Below are 18,540 nucleotides of genomic sequence, written 5' to 3' on the forward strand. Positions count from 1 at the left end.
CTGCATGCAAGAAAGTCAGAATTTAGGCCTCTGTGGCTTGAAAGTTACATGAGTTTCATTATATATTTCATCATGTTAACAATAGAGCTTTTAAAAAAAGCTCTGCTCATCTGGTTTTCTCTCCAAAGCAGAAGAGGAGGTTTTCTAGCTTTAATTACTGAGCTTAAGGTTCAAGAGCGAGTGGTCCAGTAGCCTGCTCTGACGCCCTAACCATGCTTTGAACTGCTCAGAAAGTAGAAAGACCCATGACTTACAGGGTAGCTGTAGACTCAGGGTGCAACCAGCAAAAACATGGGAGGTTTCTATGCTCAAGGACCCACTCTCCTCTCGATTTCCATAATCTGAATAGGGAGCATTTTTGACAGTAACCCTCCCATCAAATTTTGTTACCCTGGGCACACACAGCATGCTCACCAGGGTCCAACTATCTGAAGGCAGAACGGGTTCTTCCAATGGGGTACATATATTGTATACGTAACGGACTACTACTCAGCCATCAAAAAGAACAAAGTAATGCCATTTGTAGCAATGCGGATGTAACTAGAAGTTACCATACTAAGTGAAGAAAGTCAGAAAGAGAAGGACAAATACCACAAGATAGCACCTATATGAGAAATCTAAAATATGGCACAAGCACCCTATGTACGAAACAGAAACAGACTCACAGACATAGAGAAGAGACTTGTGGTTGCCAAGGGGGAGCAGGAGGGAGTGGGAGGGATGGGGAGTTTGGGGTTCGTAGGTGCAAACTATTCCACTTAGAACAGGTAAGCAAAGAGGTCCTGCTGTCCAGCACAGGAAACTATATCCAGGCTCCTGGGGATGGACCATGATGGAAAATAATATATATTTTTCAAAAAGGATGTAAAAAAATTAGGTCCTTCCAAGTCACCTTAAGGCTCCATTTTACAGATGGGGAAATGAGATCCAGAAAAGGGAAAGGACTGGCCCAAGGTCACACTGATACTGATGTGACAATGAAAACTGAGTTGAGCTTTTCCTTTGCCCTGCTAGTCATCTCCAATAGGGGCCCCCTGGGAGGGCCGAGGGAAGGTGTGACAGGCTGTGAGTGTGAGCGACAGGCGCTCACAAGGGTTAACGCCTTATCCCCAGCAACCTTTTTGTACTTGGTTTAGGTGTTTGTTTCTCAGCCCTAAGACGCAAGTTCTTCCTCAGACAAATGAGCATCTCTGTGTATTCCAATCAGAAAGCAACTGAGCATTTCAATGCTGCTATTTACACGGTGTTCCAGGCAGAAAAAAAAAATCACTAAGTCTCCAGGACCTGTGTTTTAAAGCCAGACTTGGAGCCCAGCACCTGCAGAAAAGAAGAGACTGGCTCTTTGGGAATTCGTACTTCCTGCAGCCCTGGAAAGGTAGGCAGGTCTTCTCCTGCATAACCAACTCCGTTTTTGGTGCTGGAGTTTAAATCCTGCTTCGATGCATCCAGTGGTTCAATGGGTCCTTGAGAAAAGAGTGACTTTTTGAAAATAGGACGCAAAGGAACATGCCACCTTCGTTTCTCCTATCTTCTCTGTGGGCAGCATCCATGCAGCATCTCAGCAAGCAGGCCCTGGTCTTTTCTCTTCTTTTCTTTTCTATGGCTGCACCCATGGCATATGGAAGTTCCGGGCCAGGGCTTCCATTGGAGCCACAGCTGCGGCAACACCAGATCCTTTTCACCCACTGCACCGGGCCAGGAAGGGAACTTGCGCCTCTGCAGCTACCCAAATGGCTGGAGTCAGGTTCTTAACCCCTGGCACCACAGCAGGAACTCCTATTTGCACTTTTTGCAAAGTCTCCTGGCAAAGGTTCTCAGGCCGCCTACCTTGGTACCTGGTTCCTAGCTGGTGCCTAGTGAGTTTGCAGAAAGACGCCTGAGCGGAAAGTTCTTGTGCTTTTAAGAGGAGGAAACAGAGGAGGGGTCAAGAAACCGGTGGGTCTTTGGTGTTCGTTCAGGAGTGCGCTCTGACTCTCACTCACGAGGAGGAAAGCAATGGTTCTGTGGTGCCTGGGTGGCTGAAACCCAGTGGAGGGTTGCCATCTTCCTCCTCCTTCTTGTTGGTGGCTCAGGGTGGGGCCCTGGGAAAAACCAAGCTGAAGCCGTTTCCTTCTGAAAGACCTTGCCTCCTCCGCCTCCGGATCTGTGAGCTTTTCCCTCCAATCTATCAACATCTGGCACATGGGAAGGGAAGGTGGGCCTCCTGCGTGATCGTGTTAGAACTCACAGGTGGCTGGAAGGTGCTCTCCAGTCCAATACCCTCCCTTCCCGATGGATACTCAAGCGGACAAGCCCAGACCAAGGACCCAGGGCAGCAGAGCCTCTGTCCCACTCACTTCTCACCCCTCGATGCCTCATGCAATGGCTCTCCCTGGGAATCCAGGAAATGTTAGCTGAATTAACCTAGACCCGAGCCTCATCATTCCCAGACAAGGACTTTTTCTTCTAAACCACCTGTTCTCGAGCCTGTCTGGGTGAGAGTCTCCCAGATCACGTTCAAAGATACGGACACATGGATCCCACCTCCAGAGATGCTGATAGAAACTGGCTTGGGATGGGGCCTGGACGGAGATTTTTTTTTTAATTTTTTTTAAAATTTTTGAATCAAAGTATAGCTGATTGACCATGTTGTGTTCGTTTCAGGTGGACAGTAAAGTGATTAAGTCATACAAACTTTTTTTCAGATGCTTTTCCCTTAAGGGTTATTACCAAATATATGAAGTATAGTTTCCTGTGCTCTACAGTAGGTCCTTGCAGGTGATCTATTTCTGGACACGGGGACTTTAAAAAAAAAAAAAACACAAAAACAAAAAACCTCCCGTGTGATTCTGATGTAACCAGGACCGAGTACCCAGTACCTCACTGGGGTCAATGAAGAGGCGCGTGGGTCTCTCCTGCCATTATTTCCTGGATGTGGGAATAAGGTTTGGGTCAGGAGAAAAATGGAGAAAGACCTTCAATTCCCCCTTGGAAATAAGCTGTCCCTTCCCTACCCTTGAAAGACACAGAAAAGGACAAGGTTTGGAGATCAAGTTAAATGTCCAATTTATTTTTATAACTTGAAACCAGAACAAACTTGGTTTTGAACAAGCGTACAAATGAAATGGCAGACATGCTGAACTCAACATTGTGACATTAAGGGGAAAAAGAAGAGGCCCCAAATCTTGTACAGAGAATAAAAGAAACAATAAATATTTTACTAAGCCATATTGAAATGACCTCCTGTCATCTCAACATTTTATCCATAATAATAAAAAAAAAAGTGCCTGTTTCTTAAACAGAGCACAAATACCAAGCAATAATAAATAGTTCCAAACTTGTAGTAAAAGACAGAACCTCCAGGTAAACAACAAAAGCTCATACAATAATAGAAAAGGTAGTAAAAATATTTCGCCTTGCCAGTACAAATGCAAATACTTAACTCAATGTAACTTTGCTTCACAAGGCTGATACAAAGAGCACCAAAGTCATGGGTTTGTCTGTGTTCCAAAAAAGCCTTTGACTGTCACTCAGGACCGGGACAAAAAGGCCCATTTCCCTACTTTTCACATTTTGCCTAGAGGAATTCAGCCTCCTCCTCTCCCCATGAAAGACCCTCCAATGGCAAGTGGCAGGTTCCAATTTGGGGCAGCTTTGCACCAAGTGGTGGCAGCATGGAAACCAGCCTGAGGTCGGCTGGGTCCCCACCCCTCCCCGGGGCTCAGGCCTCTCTCACACGGAGTCGTCTGCTTCAGCGTTGGCTTTTTAAACATGAAAGAGAAGCCACGTACTCTTTTCTCTGCCTTCGTCATCGACAGAGACACAATCTTTGTGCTTTAGGATGGCTTAGTCCTGGCATTGGGGTGACTTTGCACGGGCTGGCGCGCGCTGGCTAGCATTGGTAACTACGGGAGGATCAAGACCGAGGCTCTCGGGGACCTTCCCGGGGCATCCAGGGCAGCCCCCGGGTCTTGGGGACAAGCAGGCAGGACAGGGACATCTCAGCTTTATCTCGTACTTCCTCCCCTTTTCTTTGCACTTTGCAAAGGTAAGTGGCAAGAAGGAAAGGGCGTGTGGAACAGAAGAGCGCCCAGAGGAAAGATTTCTGCATTTGGTAAAGAACTGCCCAAAAGGATGCTTGGTTATACTTTCATAACCTGAAATAATGGTTTCTTAGAGTTCCTGAAATTAAAAAAAAAAAAAAAAAAGACTTCCTGATATAGGTTTTTTTAAAAAATGTATTATTCCCTCATCCAAAAAACCACCAGTTTATTATCTTAAAGCTACCTGGCTTTACAAAAAAAAAGGGGGGGGGGGACAGAAAGGGAGAAATAAATCAAATAAAAATGGAAAGGACAAATCAAAGACCGACAGAGGCTGGAGGATGGAGAGGAAATGCAGAAGAAGCAAAGAGAAAGAGCTATGGAAAGGCACCGAATTCAGCCCAGGCCCTAGGCATTCGGAAACTGACGGAATGTAGGTTTCGGAGAGAAAAGCAGCAAAGCAGGTAAGAAAGACAACAGGCCAACCCTCTCCATGGAATATAAGGTCCTGGTTGTGACAGGGACGCCTTCCTGAAATCCGATTTGATTTGCGCTGGTCCCAGCCACAGAATACGTCACCTGCGCCTGATACGCCAGCTCCCTTTATTACATTTTTCTGTTTAATGTTTTCTCAAGGACTAAAGGAAGCTCGGTGTGCACTTCTTTCTGCTCTGAAGGGCGGGAGATGTGGCGGTGGCAACGCCACGGTGGTGACAGCAGAGGAGGAAGATGCTTTTGGCCTCTTTTCCTCCACAGCTGCCACCCTTACGATGGCCTCGGAGAGAAAGGAGGACTGTGAAATGTTACCGACGTCTTTACAGAAACTGATTTTTCCACTCAACACGAGTGCAGAATTTCCCGTCTGGTCTGCTGTGGCCACACCAGGGAGCCTTGATGCAAGGTTGGGGGCGTTCAGAGTGAAGCCCTAACTATTCCAACAGTCCTTTGTCGAGGCCAATTCTGACAAAAATATATACAACTAAAATGATTTGTGAACCAAAGCATTTACCTACTTCCTTTTGTTTCTTTTCCTCAGAGGTTGTCAAACAACCTTTTTTTTTTTTTTCTCCTGTACAATAGGACTTAACATACAAATTTTTTTTTTTGCAATATTTTATCCTGCCAAATTAAAAAAATATATTATGGCAGCCTGCTTGTTTTTGTTTTTTTTTTCTTTTTATTTCCAAATTCACTAACAAAAAGGTACATTAAATCCCTTTAAAAGGACAAGCTTACAGTTAAAAAATTACAAGCTCCAGTAAAAATACAGCAAGTGCCTACATTATATGAACCAACCAATATATCCATTCCAGAGGGAGGTGGGAGGAGAAAAATAAGTACAGATCAGAAATGTGGACTTTTTTTTTTTCTCTGCAAAGCAATAACAATATTAAGCACTTTTTTTTCTACATACTTTTTCTACATGGTGTAGCAATCCCCTTTTAATCCCCCAATACAAGTTTCTATACATTTTTTTTTGAAATAAAAATTCAACACCCAAGGCAGAAAAAAATTTACTAAAACTCCGACTTTACAGTTACTGTGACAAGAACAAATTATTAGAGACCCACCATTTAAATTTTACTGCAACATTTTCAAGGAAAAGAAAAGGGTTTTTTTTTTTCTTGTTTTGTCAAATGCCCAGGCATTCTCGATTATTACAAATACTGGTCCACTTTTACAGTAATCAAGAAATTTTAATATATATAATATATACTAAAACCCCGTCACCAAAAGAAAACAATATACACGCAGCCGTTGTGGCATTTTTTTTTTGTAACCTATTAAGCAAACTTTGAAAAAAAAAATGATCGCTCCAACACACATACACACAATTTTTTTTTACCCTTGTATGTATCCAATACTGTAAACGTATTTTTAAGACAGAGTGCACTAAATTTAACTTTAGAAAAAAATTAGCCGTTGTTCCTGAATTGTTTTTGTTTTTTCATTCAACGATAGCAACTTGTAACTTGTGTCACTTGAGTTTTAATTCAGCAGTAAATCACCTCCACTCCACATGTAAGCAGCGTTGTCCCACAGACAAAAGGGGCTGAGGATAATTCAGCTAATGATGTCCAAGGTTGTGCTGGGTTTATTTCTTCATTTGATTGGGTCTTATGGCATTGTCATGTCTTCAACCAGGATTTTTAAAAATTTATTTAAAGGAAATGTGGCTTTGTTTGTTTCTAAAGAAATGTACTTTTCTCGTTTTACTTTTTTAAAAAGTCTTTTCATTTCAAAAAAAAAAAAAAAAGGTTTTGCATTTGTCTCAAGAGACTCAAATAGGAAGATCAGTTTTCAAGGCACTCACATCAAATTGAATGGCAGTAGAAAAACTGTCCAATAAATTATTATTTTATTTTGTTCTTTATAGTGCCAGTATTGTGAATGCCACGCTTAGCAATACTGACACTCAATCTCAGCGGTCCCTTGCAGTTTAACCCACCTCTGGGCCAAAATGAAGAAGATGCTGCAATTTCTTGTTTAGAAGCCATTTAATTTAAATGCAAACAAAAGCTTTAAAGTGCGGGTCAACAGAATCCAAATGTCTAATCTCAACACTCCAATGTTTAGTACTTTCCAACCTAATGGGACAGAAAAACAAACAAACAAACAAACAAAAAACACACACACCAAAAAAAACCTGGGAAGTAGCGCTGGGTACCTCCGGGTGGAACTCTTCCCGATTTCCGGTAAAAAGGGAACTGAAATTCACGAGATTTCCCCCTGCCTGTCTGCACCATGGCATCAGGATGCATGACAAGAGAGAATGCGAACTTCCCTCATTTTGCCATCAGGACACTTGTCTGCTTGAGAAACGATCGGTTGTCCCCTGTAGCAACGTGTGACTTAGGATTTCTGTGGTGGGGGTGATAAAAAAGCTAGAGAGAAGCAGTCAAGCCAGGAGACACCTGAAAGGACACCGCTGGTTTCTTGTGTTTGGAGTCCCTGCGGGCCACCACCATCCACCCCCCAAAAGTATCCCCAGCCCATGGTAGACAGTCTAATCTACCGCAAATAGCGAAGGGGGCATCTCAGGGCACATCGACATTCCAAGAAATGGAGAAGATCGGCCAGAAATGCACAGTTTTAGAACGCTCTTGGGCCATCTCCCTCAAAAACCCCTGCGTCTCTGGCAGTGCTGAGGTTTTTTGGTGGGTAGGGGGGCCTCTCCCCCCACGGCCACCACCGCGCAAAGGTTTCCTCATGTACGGTAGGGTTGAAATCAACACAGAAAAGGCCTCTGTTACTTGGGACAACATCAGTGCTGCTTCCCCATATTCCAAATCTGAAACAAAGTGCTACAACTTTAAAGATTGTTATCGCTGTACATCTGCACCCCCCCCTCTTTAAAAAAAAAAAAAAAGCATGCCACTTTTTATTTCAGGACTGAAAAAAGGAGGACTAAAAAAGTAAACAACTTTCAAAGTCATTTAAGTGTTGGCTTCTTCACAAGAAATTACACATGCTTAGCTTAGATTTCAAAAAAGCAGCGCCCTCCCCCCCAAAATTATAATTTAAAAAATGTTTCCCCTCTAGATAGCTTGGGAGTCATTGCTCAGGCTACTACCGGGTTTAAAAAAAAAAAAAAAAAAAAGGAAGAAACTGAAGAAGGGACGGCTACCCAACAAAATCTCTTAAAGGAATTTCAACAGAAAGAATAATAATAAAAAGTACCTGCACATGCCAAAAAAATTACAAAACCCAATAAATACAGAAATTATTGCACAGTTAAAAGGCTCCACAATTTTTACTGCCTTAATCAACCCTCGGGTTTCCATAGGACTTCGCAGACACAGGTTAGGTTGGAGGGGCCGCCTCCCCCGGGCTGCCGAGTGGCGGTGACGACGACGACGACGACAACGACGCGGCGGCAAGTCAGCATTCTCTCGCTTGGCAACGGGGCCACTGTACAGGTGCGCGGGGGCCCGGGGCCGCGCGCGCTTAGCTCCTCTCGGCCTGCTCGATTTTGACGTCGTTAGTCAGCAAGTGCTCGCCGTGCCACTTTTTCATGTGTTTCTCCAGGGTGCTGTAGACGCTGAAGGGCATCTGGCAGATGTCGCAGCGGTACACCTCCTTGCCGATCTGCCCGTGCGTCTTCATGTGGCGCGTGAGCTTGCTGCTCTGCGCGCACGCGTAGTTGCACAGCTCGCACTTGTAAGGCCGCTCGCCGGTGTGGCTCCGCCGGTGCACCGTCAGGTTGCTGCAGTTCTTGAACACCTTGCCGCAGTACTCGCACGTGTCGCTGCGCCGGCCCTCCTTGGAGCTCGGCCGCCCGGGCCCCGGGCCACCCAGGTGCGGCGTGCTGCCCCCGCTGGCCGTGCCGCTGCGGCCCGACAGGCCGCCGTCCAGCAGGTCCCCGGGCGGCGTGGAGAAGCGCAGGCTGCCGTTCTCGGACGAGTGCTCGGACGACGTGGCGAAGGGCGACTGGCGCGCGTCCGTGAAGCCCAGGAAGGGGTCCTTCATGAAGTGCCGGGACGCCGCGTAGCCCACGAGCCACTGCGAGTACACGTTCTCGGACGGGATGAGCGCGGCGGGCGGCAGCTCCAGGTCCTTCTCCACCTTGATGCGCTTGGCCGCGCTGTTGAGCCCGGGGCTGGGCAGCGGCGCCGGCTTGCGCGGGAAGAGGCCCGGGAAGGGCTCGGCGCCCGGCGCGAAGCCGCCGCCGCGCCCGTTGACCGCGCCGCCCGGGCCCGCGTCCCCGCAGCCGCCCGCGTCGTCGTCGTCGCCCGGGTCGCCGCCCGCCGCGCGCTTCAGGAAGGCGCCGCGCTTCTGCTTGTCGGCCAGCAGCTCGCCGTACTGCGGCAGCGCGCCCAGGCCCACGTTCTCCATGACCTTGCCCAGCACCAGCGCCTTCTCGTCGGCCAGCGCCTTGGCCGCGCCGCCCGCGCCCGGCACGCCGGCCACGCCGCCGCCGCCGCCCCCGTTCTCACGGTTGCGGCTCAGCTCCGAGTCCATGCTGAAGCTCGACTCGGGCCGGCTCTCGTTCTCCAGCAGCAGCTCCTCCTCTTCCTCCTCCTCCTCTTCATCCTCCTCCTCGGGCTCGTGGCCCAGCGACGGGTCACTCTCGTGGTGGCGGAAGTCGCCGTCGGCCGCCTTGAGGCCCTCGCCGGCCAGCTCGCTGGTGCCGGGCTCCGGGGAGCTGGCGGCCGAGAGCCCGTCGTCGGAGCGGCCGGCCAGCGAGCCGGCCTTGTGCATGTGCGTCTTCATGTGGCGCTTGAGCTTGCTCGCCTGCGAGCACGCGTGGTCGCACAGCTGGCACTTGTAGGGCTTCTCGCCCGTGTGGCTGCGCCGGTGCACGATGAGATTGCTCTGGAACTTGAAGGTCTTGCCGCAGAACTCGCACGACTTGCTCTTGGCGGGCGGCTGCGGGGGCGGCGTGCCGCCGGGGGGCATGGGCGGCAGCGGCGGCGTGCTCAGGAACGGGGACTTGGGGCTGGGCTGGAAGGGGTTCAGGAGCCGGTGCATAGGGTTGCCGCGGCCCGGCGACACAGGCGGCGGCGTGGAGCTGTTGCCCGCCAGCTCGCGGAGCCGCCGCGAGAAGTCCATGGCGGGCGAGTCGATGGCCATGGGGTTCAGGCGCATGACTCGGTCGAAGGCACTGGGGTGCTGGGCGACGAGTCCCATCTCCTCGGCACTGAGGCGGTGCGGGTCCAGGTGGTGGCGCGGCGGCGGGCTGAAGAGCGGCGGCGTGCCGGGCAGGCGGCCCTCGCCGAAGCCCGGGTGGTCCCGCAGGATGGGGCCCGTCATGCGCAGCAGGTTGAAGGGGTTGCTGTCGCCCAGGAAATTCATGAGCGGGGACTGGGCCACGGCCTCGGGCCCCAGCGGCGGCGGGATGGTGAGCCGCGGCGTGAGCGAGCTGCTGGCCGGCCCGGGCTCCAGGTAGATGCGGAAGCCGTGCGTGTTCTGCGCGTGCTGCAGCAAGAACCACGCGCTGTTGAAGGGCTGCTTGCATGTTGTGCAAATGTAGCTGGAAGGCTCATCTTTACCTGGGGAGACACACGGACAGAAAGGCAGAGAGAGCATGAGAGACGGCCAGGGCGCGCGCACCGCGGGGCCACTGGCCCTGGAGGGGATCCGCGGATGTCCGCAGCGGCCGCCGGACCCCTCCTGAACAAGCCCAGGCCTGCGACAGCGACATACCCCCGTCAGAGGGACCGGGAACCTGTTCTGTGGGCGGGTGGTCGACAACGCCCAGATCGAGCATGGACTTCAGCCAGTTACTCCCAGTTAGGCCTTGGTTTGTGCCCCTGAAATACAGGGTCCCTTACACCCATTATCTCAAAGGCCAGAGGAGCTGTGTTGGGGAGAATGCCTGATTCCAAGCGCAGGGAGTATCGGCCGGCTGGACAGCTGGACGGCGCGCAGAGCACACGTGGAGCATTCAGCGCCCTCCTCACACCAGCCACAGTTGGATGGGGATTGTCAAGCAAGGCCCGGGGGGCGTTTAGACGGCAAGAAATCTCGTGGGGGCTGTCCTGTGCCTTGCAGGGGGTTCAGGCGCATCCCCAGCCTCTGCCTACTAGAAGCCAAGAGCACTCCGCTCCCCAGTCATGAGGGTCAAAAATCTCTCCAGGCACTGCCAAATGTGGGGGGCAGGGGACTGGCAAAACTGCCCTGGCCCCCGTCACTCAGCAAAATATGATCCAAGGAGGTTCTGAAAAACACACTGAATCACCTTGTAAACATTTTAAGGGAACTAGCTGATACCCCTGTGTCGTTTAGGATTTTTTCTTTCTTTTTTTTTTTTTGGCTTTTTGGCTTTTCTAGGGCCGCACCCATGGCATATGGAGGTTCCCAGGCTAGGGGTCTAATCGGAGCTCTACCTGCTGGCCTACATCAGAGCCGCAGCAACATGGGATCCAAGCCACGTCTGTGACCCACACCACAGCTCACGGCAACGCCAGATCCCTGACCCACTGAGCAAGGCCAGGGATCCAACCCGCATCCTCATGGATACTAGCCAGGTTCATTTCCGCTGAGCCACCACGGGACCGCCCAAGCACTGTCTAATTTCAACACGGATGTGTAGCGACAGAGGAAATTCAGCATGTTGTGAAGATCACGACTGGGTGATGGCTCCCGCCCCCATTGCTCGCGTGGCCTCACACAAGTTCCCCCCCAACAGTAGCATCGAATCTGGCCTCTACAGACCCCAGGCGGGGGCGGGGGCGGCCACTGGCCTATGTGAGGTCATGAAGTCCTGTGCCAGAAATGCTGAGTGAAGGAATGTCACATCTGACAAGACAGTCAGGATGAATGGCAGCAAGCATGGATTTGTGACGAACTGGCACTGGTGGCATCAGGAGCAAATCCGAGTGGACACTGGTGGCACAGAACCAACACGTCCCTGTCTGTGTCCCTCACTGGAGCAGTCACTGCATGAAGCCTGCATGTTCCATCCAGAGCCGGTCCTGTGGCCGCTGTCCTTGACCTACAGGTGAAACTGGCTGCATCTCCAGCCAGAGTCTCTCCTGATGCCTCCTGTGGACGGGGTGGGTGTGGGAAGGCCCTGCCTCCCACCATCAGATCTGCTCACTGACCAGGGAAGAAAAAGGGAACAGGACATCACAGCCACAATCTCGAAAACCCCCTTTTGTTTTCTCAGACTTTCTTGTACCTGGGAGATTTGAACGCTGATAAAGTACAGTAGCTGCAGGCATGTTCCTTACCATAGGCTGGGTCCTTTGGGGGGGGGGGTGAAGCCAACCTCCATCTCCCCGGGAGATTAAGGACTTCTGAAATCCTGTACAGGGACGGATTTTTTGTTTTTCACCCACAAACTCTGCTTCTCCAGGGCTTCACCCTTAGCAGTAAAAACCAAGTGGCTCCAGGACCAGATGCCCCGAGTTCTATACAGTTTAGACCCAACAGGTACCAAGGGCCTGCACCCCCACAAGCCAGGCAGGGGGGCAGGGTGGAGAGTCTCCCAGACACAGAGCCAACTGGGCCAGATCACCTACTGCCAGAAACCAAGACATGCCTCCCAAGCCTGGTGTCTGCACGCGGGCCTCACTGCACACTCGTGTCTTGTTTGGTCTGCATGTTTGGTGGTTGAGGAGACCAGTGGGGGGAGCCGGTATAGGCGGTGGGGGAGTGGGGGGAGAAAGGAAAAAAGAGCTCTAAAGTTCAGAGCTTCTTCTAAGTTCCTCTTCTAAGTTCAGCTTCACCTCACACACAGCTCCCAGAGAAATTCTGAGACGATTCTCTTTCTCCAGGATGCCTGGGTACCTGCCTTCCCCCAGTTACATCTGCATGATTCGGTTCCCCATGTGGGCGCCTCCGAGGGGGGCTGCCCCCCCACAAACAGGCAGGAGGCCCTAGGCTGGAGCAGTCAGGCCGCTGCACTCCCCAGCCCCCCTTGCTGTGTGCCACACCGCTGGCACAGAAAAGCACCTGCTTCTTGTCGGCACCGGCTCCTTCCCTGGCTTATTGGTTAATGGATGTGGGGAGCAGAACTCTCCCCTCAGACAGGCTCACAGGAGGACTGGCCAACAGCCATCGTATGCAGAGTCCCCCTCAAACCCTTTTGTGGAGCAAGGCACAATAAATAAGTAATACATAAGAAGATAAATAAAAACTCCCTTTCTGACCAGCCGCTAAAAACACAAATGAAGCGCCACTTCCACGAGGTCATAGGCCTTCACGTGAAGCTCTGTACCCTGGCTGCAGCCACCCTCATTAATCGAGTGACGGCCCACGGCTGCTTGGCTCCTCGTGTTTTTAAGTTGGGCCCCCTCCCTTGGCCCAGTCTCCTCTGTCCTCATCTTCATGTCCTGAGGTATCTCCAGAGCACTTCCTGTTTCTTATTCTGATGTCCACACAGTTTCTAGAAAGTTTTATGGCTCCTGAGGAATGCAGGTATCAGAAGCCAGCGCAGAACTCCCGGGCAGGCCAAGAATGAAGACTGCAATGCAGCCAGAATGGCCCATTAAAATATATATGTATTTTTAAAACTCAAATGGCAGCTGCCGAGAAGCATGTAGTTGCATGTTCTAAAGAACTCAGATGTTTCCATTTCTTGTTTAAAATTAAAAAAAAAAAAAAAGGAGCAAAAGATACTTTTAAGATTCTAACTGGAGCCGCCTGGGGAGGAGGTTACCTGTCCATCAGGTGGGGAAGCGTTCTGTGTTGTATCCATCGAATGGGATCCCAGGCAGGGCCCCTCTTCCCGCACCCCTGAACCAACTTGGTTCCCCCACCCTCCGCTGCAGGTGGCAAGATTCATTGCAGGTGACTCACTTCCCAGGACCTGACAGCTCCCAATACTTTTTAAATCTCCCAGCCCTCAAAGGCCCTCCCTAAACAACGCTCTTTCTACTCTCCTGGAATTTCCTTTGAAAATAAAACGTTCTTTTCCATGTCACCACTCCTGGTTATCTTTCGCCTGGAAGTAGCCTTCAACACAGGGGCTGCTCGCTTTTTGAGAACTGAACCATGTCAGAGAAGAGCCACTTGGAACATTTTTTTTTTCTCTTCGCCACCTTGCTGAGTATTTTAAAGCCCCCACACACATGGTCGCAGATGGCTCGTGTTTAAACGCAGAAGACCCCCAGGAGCCGGCTGCTTCAGACTCAGGGCTGTCACCCCGTCCTGGAGCTCAAGGCCACCTGCGGGGGGAGGGGTCTGGAAGATCCACCTTTGCCGCCGGCGGCCCAGAGAGGATCCATGTCCCAAGACGCTGCCACTGTGGCTGCTGGGGTTCCAATGGATAGGTCCATGCCGAAGAGATTCAGAAGCAACCTAGCCAGCAATGCAGCCTACAGACCCAGAAACGTCAGCTGCACTCGGATCCTTCCATCAGGCTCGGAGACACAGAATCCAGGGCCCACGTTTTCCTGGTCTGCTTGCGTGCTTCCTTCCTCAGACATATTAGAATCCACTGGACCTTCTTGGCTCTGCACGCTCCAAAGGGAGACCTGTATGTTCTTCTCAAGTTCCAAATCCTCCCTGCAACCTCTCAGTTACGAGAACCCTGGGCAGCAGCCCGGGTGCCTACCTCTGCCTTATTTGCAGCAGAGTGACATTAATCAAGGTACCTAACCTCTCTGAGCCTCGGTTTCCTCATCAGTGGAGGGGGAACGACACACCTGCTTCCGAGGAGGGACAAGGGAGCAAATGAGATCCCGCACGTGGACACACCCGACAAAATCTGCGCATCACCGTGCAGGTGGTACGGCTGGGCTCTGCATGTTTCATTTTTTTATGATCCGTCTTGTGCCTGGCAGTGGCTGGTTCAGGGAAGCCTTCCTGCGTAAGGCTGGCAGTAATAAAACTGCGGCGGAATTTTAAAGCAGCCTGCCTGATGCAGTCGAGGTGCCAGGGAAGTCGAAACGTGCAAACGCTGAGGAAACATCATTTTTTATTGTGACTCTTGGGAACCAACCTGCAGTTGGGCTCCTGCAATGCAAGGCTACTCTCCCTCTGCTAGGAGCTGTTTGGTGTTCTGTGTGTTTTTTTCCTTTAATGAGCATTTAAATAACTGTTCATCCTTATTATTCGGGTTCCTGAAATAACACCAATAAAGGTATCAGGGATGCTCAATGAAAAGCACACCTGAGTTATTATTCAATAAAAAGGCCGTAATTGAGCGCCAGAGTTTAAGAGGCTTCTCCTAAGGCCGAGTGATGGCAAATAGAAGGGGATTCCTGCCTGGGGGGAATGTGGTCGTTCACGGCTGCTCAAGAGGGAGCGGCAAGCAGACGCCACCTCCCAGCTCAAGCAGGGGATCGCCAGCCCAGGCCTTTCTCCTCCAAAAGCTGGAGGCAGAAATGAGAAGCCTGACACTTGGACACGGAAGTCAGAACCGGGTCTTGGCTTCTACACAGAGCACTCTGCAGTTTGCAGGGCACTTGACTGTTGGTTTGGCATTTCAGCATCCCTCACGTGACCTCTGAGGGAGGCAGGTCAAGGACCACATGCCTGCCAGCGCGTGATGAGCGGAAGCTCAGAGAAGCAGCTCAGGCTTCCCGCTCCATCCCAGCCGCCCCCGGCACCCCTGAGAGATGGGGCGTTCCCTTTACATGTGGCAGGTCCTGTTTCACAATGGAAAGCCCGAGGTCCTCCTGCCACACCATGTGTGTCCTCCTCCCAGTGACGGGCGTAGATTTCCCACTGATGGAACACAGTCGGGTCCACCAGGGTCCCTGGTCTTGGGGGGGACGTGTTTCACGGAGCAGGTGAGCCACTCAGGACCTGGTGAGGGATCATGGGATGCCAGGCAGACCCATCCAGGGGCAGGCTGGCTGCTGGACCCAGGGGCCCCTGGGCAGGCCCCTTCCCCTTTCTGGATTTCGGGGTGCCCAGTGTCCAAGAAGAGGGCCGGATTCACTGGTCAACCACCCAATCCTTCTCCAGAATCCATGCCTGCCGACAACGCCGTCTCCTCCGTCCCAAAGGGATTGCAATTATGATCACTATTGACTCTAGGAGGTCCTGTCGTGGCTCAGTGGTCAAGGAAGCTGACTAGCATCCCTGAGGACGCAGGTTCAACCCCTGGCCTCGTTCAGTGTGTTAAAGATCTGGCGTTGCCGTGAGCTGCGGTGTAGGTCACAGATGCGGCTTGGATCCCATGTGGCTGTGGCTGTGGCGTAGGCTGTCAGCTGCAGCTCCAATTCAATCCCTGGCCTGGGAACCCCCATGTGCAGCGGGTGCAGCCCTAAAAAGCAAAAAAAAAAAAAATCACCATTATCTCCCAATCAGGAGACCGCTTATTGGTCTAAAGACTGCCTCCCCTTTTCCCCTTTCGTGACCCCAGAAAGAAAATGTCCACTGGTCTCCGGCGGGGGCGGGGGGGGGGGGGTCTTGGTTAAGTTTTGTGTTCAGATTATTTCTGAGCCTGGTCATTGATTGACAAAACCTATACGCGTCCCTGCTTGTTCTGAATGCTTCCTCTCAAACAAACCTCAGCCTCCCCAAGACAGACGGCGGAGCTAAGGGAATGATGACAGCAGTCACAATAAACCCTTATTAAACCCCCAACATCAGCCGCCCACAGCCAAGAAGAACTGTCCTCACCACAGCTCCCAAGGTCAAGAACTGTCATGGGCACCATTCTAACGAGGAGGAGAGTGAGGCCTGGAAGAGAAGAGGGGTTTGGCTCAGGGCCACACAGCCAGCTGTGCTCCAGATAAACACCCCCAATGGAAAGCGGAAAGGGCACCGACCTGGGCGCCTCCCGCTCCCAAGCCCAGGGACCCGGGGGAGGTGACGGGCCCATTGTGTGTCTCTGTACCTCACCTTTCGTTCCAACCACGAGCTAGCGAAACGTGGAGATGCGTTGTTCTTGGCTAGAACTGCCACAACTTGGTGAAATCCGGCCGATTATCTCATGGAAAGGTAATAAAAGCGCTTGGCTGGGTGTTGCTGCTGCTGGGGGCGGTGAAAGTAGTAAGGGAACGGCTCCTAATAACCAGTGTGCCTGGTGATGAAGGCCTGAACCAGCCTCTGTCTAACAGAGCCCTCACCCCACCACCAGGGCCCATGCCAGGCATGCCCAATCCCTCCCTGCGCTCGCCCTCCGGGCCTCAGAATCCTCTCTGACCCAGACAGCCATCACCACCACACCGAGGGGGTGTCGGCCTCGCTGCAGTTCCTGGATCCAAGCTTACATGAGCCCAGGACGTGGGGGACCAGGACCGACAGGGCTGAGTGGACGAGGTGGCAGGGTGTGTCCTGCTGGGAGCAGTGACTATACCTGCCTCTCATTCATTCACTGAACGGGCGGGCACTGGGGACGCTTCATCCGCTAGGAATCTGCTGCTACCGAGAGACAGTAGCGCTCAGATTCTGGGGGGGGAGGGGGCACCTAATAACCTCGGTGATTTCATGAAAAGCACGGGCGCTGCCAGGGCAGCGTTCAGGGTCCCGGGAGAGAGACGCGTTCGAGGGCTGGAGGGGGGGGTGAGAACCCGCATCATGAGTATCATGATAACGGCTTACGGGAGCCATAAAGGAGGATCAGAGAGTGGACAGAAGTTGCACGAGGCCACGTGACTGGCCTTGGGTTATGTATGTAATAAGGATTACCTGGGCCGGATTCCAGGCTCCCTCAAGACCGGGACCCTAGCTGATCCTGTCCACGGCCGTGACCCTGGCCGCCAGCAGGGTGACTAACGCAGGGTGACTAACGCACCGTGCCTGAGAATCGCCAGTGCCTGTGTCCATGCTGTGTTCTGTTTGCGCCCCCCTGGCCGGCGTCGCTGGGTCATCACCAGCAGGACACGTCATCCCCAGCGTCTGCCCAGGTCTGGGTGAACCTGCCCAGGCTGTGCCGTCTGCCCTCCGGGCGAGGCCGCCTCGGGAGCAGGGCGCAGCTCAGACTCAGCAACGCCCCGCTTCCCGGGCTCGCCGGTTGGGGCCCCACCCAGCACGCCCACGCCTCTCTGCTGGCTGTGTTCCAGCCACCGGGCACGCTGAGATGCCAGGTGACTTGAGCAGAGCCCAGCTGCTCCGCCACCACCCCTGTCCACCTCTAAGCCACCTGGGGAAGAGCGGGTGAGCGGGACAGCCATCCTCCCTGTGCCCGGAGGAAGCACTGGGCACTCCGCCTCCAGGATCCAGCCAGACTCGCTGCCACCTGTGCACTGGCCACGGGAGAGGCTCCCGTCCTCTCCTTGCCCGAGCTTTTTACACCTCTTTGCACCTGCTGTTTCTGCTGCCTGGAAGGCTTGCCTTCCTTCTCTCCCTGCAAGACATCTGAGACCCAGCCCAAGGGAACCCCCCCGCCCCCCGAATTCCCACAACCTCTGGGAAGGCTACTTGACGCTGGTAACACACGCCTTGGCATCATCCACCCTGGACTTTGGTGGGCCGGACTCCCATCCAAGCTGCACGTGCCAGTGGTGGACTTGGGCTCATAATGACTCTGGAAAGTGAGTTCTAATCCAGATTTTAACTAAAAGAGGAACTCGGTCTCATTAAGTTAAGCGAGGGGCCCGAGGTCACATAGCTCCCGGGTGACAGAGCCCAGATTCACGCCTAGGTCTGAGCCCAGGGCCTGTGCTATGGCCAACACACACCTGGCCGCCCGTTCACCAGGACTGCAAACTGCTGTCACCGGCCCCAGCAAAGTGCTCCTGCACCACGCACACCAGCGAGCTGGCCAGCGCCAGCAAGCTGCAGGCTCTGGGCAGGAAACGCCACCCGTAGCTTGGCTGAACAGAAAGAGGCCTAACAAGTGAGAAACCTCACTCAGCAGCAGTCCACCTGCCCCGAGAGCAGCGGAGGTCAGCGCTGTGTTCCAGCTGCCCAGAGTTAACTTGGTTTGAGGAACTGGGCCTCCAGCCCTCACTGCAGCCTCAAACGGAGGCCCCTAATGTCCTCCTAGACAGCCAGGTGCACAAAAACACCCCCGGATCTAGCTTCGAACAAAAGAGCATCCGGGGAAGTTACAGGACCCAAGGAAAAGGAATCTTATCCCCCACTTTCTCATCCGTTCACTCATCCATTGTCATTGCGTGCTCGGTGCTAGTCCGCGCACACACACACAGGGACTCCTTGGGGGCATGGGCCA

The 18,540-nt window shown here is 52.5% G+C and overlaps 1 protein-coding gene across 5 annotated transcripts in view; it reads right to left on the reverse strand.

Annotated features, from left to right (window-relative positions):
- Nucleotides 1–3,028: 3,028 nt before the first annotated feature.
- The window catches only part of BCL11B (BCL11 transcription factor B), a 95,485-nt gene continuing 79,973 nt past the window's right edge, over nt 3,029–18,540 (reverse strand). For all 5 annotated transcript variants that reach the window (XM_047794737.1, XM_047794736.1, XM_047794734.1 and 2 more), the window contains one exon: nt 3,029–10,015. In XM_047794737.1, coding sequence (XP_047650693.1) covers nt 7,971–10,015 — 2,045 coding nt within the window. In that variant the 3' untranslated portion in view covers nt 3,029–7,970. The remainder of the gene's footprint in view (nt 10,016–18,540) is intronic.

This window comes from Phacochoerus africanus, chromosome 9, assembly GCF_016906955.1.
Source record: "Phacochoerus africanus isolate WHEZ1 chromosome 9, ROS_Pafr_v1, whole genome shotgun sequence".
Taxonomy (NCBI): Eukaryota; Metazoa; Chordata; class Mammalia; order Artiodactyla; family Suidae; genus Phacochoerus; species Phacochoerus africanus.